Source organism: Chelonoidis abingdonii, chromosome 24, assembly GCF_003597395.2.
Source record: "Chelonoidis abingdonii isolate Lonesome George chromosome 24, CheloAbing_2.0, whole genome shotgun sequence".
Lineage (NCBI taxonomy): Eukaryota > Metazoa > Chordata > Testudines > Testudinidae > Chelonoidis > Chelonoidis abingdonii.
In genome coordinates, this window is record NC_133792.1 from 19571342 (window position 1) to 19578166 (window position 6825).

The 6825-nt window shown below is 47.0% G+C and overlaps 1 protein-coding gene across 1 annotated transcript in view; it reads right to left on the reverse strand.

Annotated features, from left to right (window-relative positions):
* The window catches only part of DIPK1B (divergent protein kinase domain 1B), a 38342-nt gene extending 31604 nt beyond the window's left edge, over positions 1 to 6738 (reverse strand). Inside the window, exon 1 of the mRNA XM_032767698.2 lies at positions 6535 to 6738. Within this exon, the coding sequence (XP_032623589.1) occupies positions 6535 to 6597 (63 nt within the window). The 5' untranslated portion in view covers positions 6598 to 6738. The remainder of the gene's footprint in view (positions 1 to 6534) is intronic.
* Positions 6739 to 6825: the final 87 nt, after the last annotated feature.

A 6825-nucleotide genomic window follows, 5' to 3' on the forward strand; every position in this document is an offset into this window, starting at 1 on the left:
AATGGGGCTTTCTCCTGGCAGTTTAATACTACCCCTAAGGCAGCTTCTGTTGGATCCAGAGGGGGCCTGATATGGGGCCGTCAAGTGAGACTGGGTGTTTAGTCAAGAAATCCTATTCTTTCTATTCTGGTTCTTGGTATCTGAATGTAATGATGCCCTGCTTGGGTCACCTACAGCACTGAATCCAGGACATCTCACGCTACAAGTGTGACCTGGGTCTGCAAGCTTGAAATCAGTAACAGACTCATACTCCTTTTACATGATTCAGCCACTAGAGGGAGACAAAAATGCATTTCAGAGCAGGAGGCTTCAACAGGAATTTTGCTCAATTAAGGGCAGCACACTTTGGTAAAGCCACATGCTATCTGAGTCCTTTGGAACACCTGAACATTTATATTGTCCCGGTTAGTCTGATTACTTGTCTGACTGTAGGTGTCAGTGTACAGATTTCAAACTGGCCCAGGAAAACTGATGGAGGAATCTTCATGAGTCAATGTCTTTGGATTATCTCTGTGTCACAAAGCTTCACCAGGTGCCTTCACCGTTGATAGCTTAGAAGGAACAAAGTGTCTCTATTGCATTGGCCCAAGCAGCAAGGCCAGAAACTCCTGTATGGCCAAGAAAAGAGAGCCAGTTCAGCAGGCAGAAGCTAGCTCCAGCAGTATGGACAACCCCAGGTGTTCAAATCATGCGTCAGCTGCCACCCCAGTACAAAAAAAATCCATGAGATTTAAAAAAATAATATTTGCCTTCTGGTGTTAAAGCCTTGATTCTGATGTATTCACATGATTCCAGCAGCTGGGGCTTTAAGAAAAAAACATCTAATATCGTGAGACTTGCAATAAAATTGCCAGAGTTTGCCACACCACTACAGGCTCAACATTCCCACTGAGGTGCCTGGGAGCCTCAATTGCATAAGAACTACAGGACAGGTCCCTAAAATGTTAGGGTTCTTTATTTTACACCTGGTCTCCATCTGTGGAGCAAGCCAGTCAATTATTCCAGAAGACAACACCAGTGGCTCTTCCCTCTTGATTAACTGGATCCAAATACCAATTGTCTTTGGCCTATTTGGTCATTTTATTTTTTTTAAAAACCCCTTGGCTGAGCCTGTCAAAGAGGTTTGCTGGGACAAGCTGCCAGGGCTGGGATCCAACCTCCAGAGAGTCAACAATGGATGGGCCAGGCCTGGGCCACAACATTTTGGATCTAGATTCTGACCACCCCAAATTCTGAAGGTGTTTGGATCTGGCAGTTCGGATGAGGCCCTGGTTTAATGTCAGTGCATCATACACATAGGTTCATAAATCCGTGCAAGCCAGTTACAGGAGAATAGTATATGTTATATTGGGGCAAGTGATTAGAGAGAGAGAGAGATTAGATGATAACTGAAGAGATGAGAGGCTGCACTCATGTTATCCTGTCTCCGTTTTCAAGGGAAGTTACACACCCTAACAGCTCAGTCATCAGCCCAATGATGGTCCAGACAACTATGTGCTCTCCCAAGGAGGGCACCGGAAATGCCATTTCTTAAGACATGTAAAACTTGCCTAGACAATGTATTCCAAGGTACACTGTAGGGATGGACTAGATCAGGGGTCGGCAGCCTTTCAGAAGTGGTGTGCCAAGTCTTCGTGTTTTCACTCTAATTTAAAGTTTCGCATGCAAGTTATAAATGTTAACTTTTTAGAAGGTCTCTTTCTATAAGTCTATATTATATAACTAAATTATTATTGTATGTAAAGTAAATAAGGTTTTTTAAATGTTTAAGAAGCTTCATTTAAAATTAAATTAAAATGCAGACCTCCTCTGGGACCGGTGGCCAGGACCCGGGCAGTGTGAGTACCACTGAAAATCAGCTCGCGTGCCGCTTTTGGCATGCGTGCCATAGGTTGCCTACCCCTGGACTAGACAATCAAATGGGCCTTTTCCATCTTCAGCTGCTATAAGTGGCATAGTCCAGCCTTCATCCGCTGAGTTAGTTTTTTCCAAGCTATTGAATATCATTCTTGCCTGAGTGATGCGGGGTGCCCGGGAGTTTCAGATGAAATGAAGGGAAACTAGACCCGACCTTCCTAGCATGGTCTTAGAAGACAGACATCTCTGTTGCAACTCCCAGTGCCATGGTCTCCTGCTCCTTTTATTTCACTTTTTTGCCTTCCCGGTGAATTGCAAAAGGAAATCCTCCTCCAAATGGTGCAGGTCAGAGCTGAGACAATCGGTATTCGAGTTTCCAGCGCCAGGGCTACTTCTGCTCTCAGTTAAACCAGTGGAATCCAGAATAAATCCCCTGGGCTAAAAATCTCGGCGTTACTCTAGATTTACATCAGAGCTGTTTGTATGGCATCAGGACCCGCTCTATAAATAACAACAGGACCCATTTGTCTTGATTTATTTAGAGGTGGATCTTCACTTTGCATAAATCAGCATAACTCCACTGAAGTCAGTGGAATTCTGCCAGTTTACACCAGCTGAGGATCTGGCCCTTTGGGTTTAATTTTTTCCGGTTTTATGAGTAACTCCACCAAGCTAAAAACCTTGAGTGACTCTAGTTCATACAGCGTAAAAGAGAACAGAATCTGGCCCCAGAAGGGATCCGTTTGTTTGCTAGTTTGTATGTATTTAGTTTTTGACAAAATATGGGCCACTTTCCAGGAAATCAGAGGGAATTTGTGTTGGTGTTTAAAAAGTCGCTTTCCTTGACTAATTATTCGGTAACCCCTAATGGCAGGGACCAGGGCCCCCTACCAACTACCACAAAGACACTTCCCTGCCCCAGAGAGCTCACAGCGCACCACAGGTGACTGAACAGATGAAAAGGAGGGAGTGGGGCTTGGAGGACAAGAGAACTGCAGACAAGTGTGTTCCAACCCCCTGTGAAACCCTGAGAACTAGCAACAGGTCTTCTGCTCCCACTGGCTCCCTCTGCAGGCAGTTTTCATCCCAGTGAGGACGGATACATTCCGGGTATTTTTATGTATATTTCACACAAACCTGTTCTCATTATCGGGCAGGGTTTTACCATAACTCCGGACCCTCTCATTAAGTTCAACTACATCTCATCAGCAGCTAGCGTCTGCCCTTCCTTTGGCCAGGGTACAGTGAGTAGGCTGAATAGCAAGCTGTCAACTGGCCTGCAGGAGTCTTCAGTGCCTCCTGTTTGAAGTGCTACAGATACTTGGCTGGAGAGAACTTCAAAGGCGAACCTGACAGAGCGCTCAAAGGCTGCTCTGTCTCCTTTCTTTTGCTGCAGCTCTCCATGACCTGCCAGCCAGTCTCATGCCTACCTAGCCACCCCTCTGATGATGCTCTTTCAGGACAGATGTGGGACTAGGTCAAAATGTGCAACATCCATTTTCTTCTCTGCTGGGCTTTACTAGCAGATTGGCTGTTATTTCACTACAGAGAGCATCGGTGCATTTCCACATCCTTCCAGAGTAACCTCAGTTTCATCACCCATGTCATTCTGGCTCTTTTCAAAACAATTTGCCCCATGGCCTATATATTTGTACTGTTTCTTTAAATCAGTTGCAGGAAGCTAGACAAGATGGGCCTTGGGTTCTCAGCAAAAGTTCCCCACTGAAGCCTGGAGACACAGAGAGAAGCTTTACGGATAATGCTGGATTTTCCCTTATTCTAATGGAGTTCAGTGTTGGAGGAAAAAGGCTCTTTCTGTGAATCTTTACCACTGCCAACTGCCAGGCCTTGCTAACAGAGAGAGAAACTCAGGCCTTGTCAATAAGCTTTCCCACGACTCTTACATTAAAGGAGTAAACTGTATTACAGGCAAATTTTTAAAAAAGCAAAATACAGCATCACAAACAAGATTGGTTCAGGACCATTATCAGTGCACACCAGGCTCTCACCGACCGAGGTTCTCCAGCCAATGAATATCAAGTTCCTTTCTGTCGGCATCACATTTCTGATTTCATAATTTTATGAAGCAGATCAAAATCAGACGTGCACACATCAGCTGCCAAATGCACTGATTTCACACAGACACTTAGAGGTGGATTCTCCACTGTCTGACACCTTACGTCAGCATGTGCACCTGGGCAAAGGGAGCATGAAATGCAATCAAATCAGAATCTGACACTCACGCTGGTGCTGGCATTTCACTCCCCACTTTGCCCTCCCTGGGCTAGATCCTCAGCTGCTGCAAATCAGCAAAGCTGCAGTTTATGTTTACAGGGCTAGATAGATAGATAGATACTTGGGGATAGGTTGAGGACCTAGCCCACTTTGCCCTAGTATAAATGATGACACAAGGTGCAGGGCACAGAGAATCAAGCCTTTATGGCTTCAAGGAGACCTCTTGTGCGAAGAAGTCGTGCTGGATTTGGTCCTTAAACAGCTCTGCCGGTCTCTTGACTTTGCCTTGCAGGGTTAACACAGCGAGTACTCAGAAAAAGAACCACAGCACTAATCCTAATGCAAGTGCAAAAGGCTGCTAAGTATTGCCAGAGCTGCACAGTTGGCACAAGAGGAGCAGAGCACAGTAAAGAGATGCCAACATGGATGGCTAACATGCTCACCTGTTTCTGTTCTGCGTCAGTGGGAGCTCGCTATTTGACACTCCATTTCCCATGCCAGGGACTGATTTCAAGTCCTGCATGTAAAGCCCATGCTGCTCCTCATGTGCAGCAGCACCCCCACTGCCCATTTCAATGCCATGCTTGAGTATTATAAGGAAAGAAAAGAGCCTGGGCAGCTCAGAGGCCCTTCACCTCTGAGATCAGGACTAAAAGGAGCCAGCAGAATGCTTTCAGCTCAGCTCCTTCCTGGGCAACAGTCCCCATCTCATTGTGACTGTCCCACATACTTTGGCACAGGGCTGAGCTAGCATTGCAAATTCGATCTATATTGCCAGGTCTGTGATCATTCTAGCTGGAGAGGGGTTGAGAGGGCAGTAGGGAATATATCATTCTGCAGGAACAGATCTGCCATAGCTGAGAACTTTGCTCTTGAACTGCTTCCTCAGCCTTTAAGGGTTTGCTGGGTTTCTTTTTCTCATTTTCTCTGACATTCTTTCCATTTCTCCCCCAGTGCTGGCCCTACTGGATAATACGAAATCTCCTCCTCACATTAGCCCATTTTCCAGCTAATCAAACATGTAAGAGCAGCTGGGATTGTTCCTTCAGCTCTAATGGCCACCTGAAAAGACAAGTATCATTGCTGGCTTCCGTGTGACTTTTTCTGGTAAAACATTCATGGATGAGGAACTTCTGCTCTCCAGAGTCAGATCTGTCCCCACCCAATACATATCAGCGAGCCCCAAATTCTGCTCATTTTCCTTGAAATTCCCTGGGAGTTTTGCCTTGAGTGAGAACCTCAGGTTCTGTTGCTAAGTTCTATTCCTTGACACTCCAAAAACCTCTTGGGAGATAATCATTCCTAGTCCTTCTCCTCCTCTATGAACCAGACTTTGAATTCAGTTAGGTCGATGTGCCAGAGAAAAAAGTAATCATTCTAGACTGGTACATTGCTGCATTGGCTTGTTCCACTATTTATGTAAGGACTGATTGCCCCTACATAGCATGAAAGAGCCAGTTTATCAATGTGGATTCTTCCCAACACGAGGTTCACAGTTAAACTTCCTGTTATGCAATTGGTGTGCCGTGCTGGTCCATATTTACTCCATGTAGAATAATCCAGGACACTTTTCAAAAACAAGCCAGAGAGGGGTGCGGGTGTGGGAGAGCATTAGTGGTTAAAATATCTCACTGCAAACCAGTGGTTTAAGGGCTTGACCTAATGCCCCTTGGAGTCAGTGGAATGACTCCTGCTGATTTCAATGAGCATTGGATCAAGCCCTAAATACAGTGGCGCTGAAGCTGAATATCCATCTATTTGCTTTTTTCATTACATGCACACCTGAGGTTTCATTCATAGCAGGGTCAGAAACAGATTTACAAATGTAGCATCCATACTGACCCTCTTCAGCAACTACAGGGAAACAGTCACTTTTATCAAATTAAAATAAAATAAAAAACCCTCGGGGGGAAATGGAAAAAGAAGCCACCACAATGACTCACAGCTCACAGGGCTGGAGGTTTTTCTAATGTTTGGTATAGGAACCCAGCATTCTGCAGGAGAAGAAAATGAGTTTGGTACCAGGGAATGGTTTCATCAGACTCTCCCCATCCATCCATCTGTCATATGCACACAAAACTAAACAGCCACAATTTTCATCTCTCTCTGTGTATCCAGCCCCCTGACCCACAAGGTCCCCTACAATGGAAAAGCACAGGTGTAGTGAAATTAACCATCTGTCAGTTTCCCCCTCGGGCGAATCCCTTAGGGAGTGATGGGAGAAGAGGGGGTTAAATCCCTCCCCCCCCCTTTTTTTTTTTAATTTCCCTCTCCAAATTGCACTAGGATCAATCTGCGGAGCCGGACATGGGCTTAACTTTGTAGGTATTTATTTATTTCCAACTTGGGATCAAGGCCGCGCCCCCCTCCCTCCCAAGGAGGCTGGATGGACCCCCGCCAGGGCAGCAGCTGCTTACCCCCAGCCCCCTCCCCGGCCCTCACCTGCAAGCCCTTGGAGAGCGGGCAGAAGAGCACCAGATGCACCAGTCTCCGGAGCCGCCTCATGCTGCGGAGCTGGGGGCTGGCCGAGCCGCACGAGAAACCGAGTCCGCTCGCCTCGCTGCTCTCCGGCGCCGGGGTCCGGCTGCAGCCCCCGGGGCGGGCGGGAGGAAGCAGCTCAGCCCCCGCCGCCAAGACAATCCTCGGGCGAGGCGGGGTCCGCGGCTCTCCTCCCCCCCGGGGGCGGGTGGCTACCGAGCCCGGCTGCTCGGCGGCTGCACTGGGCACGGGGCA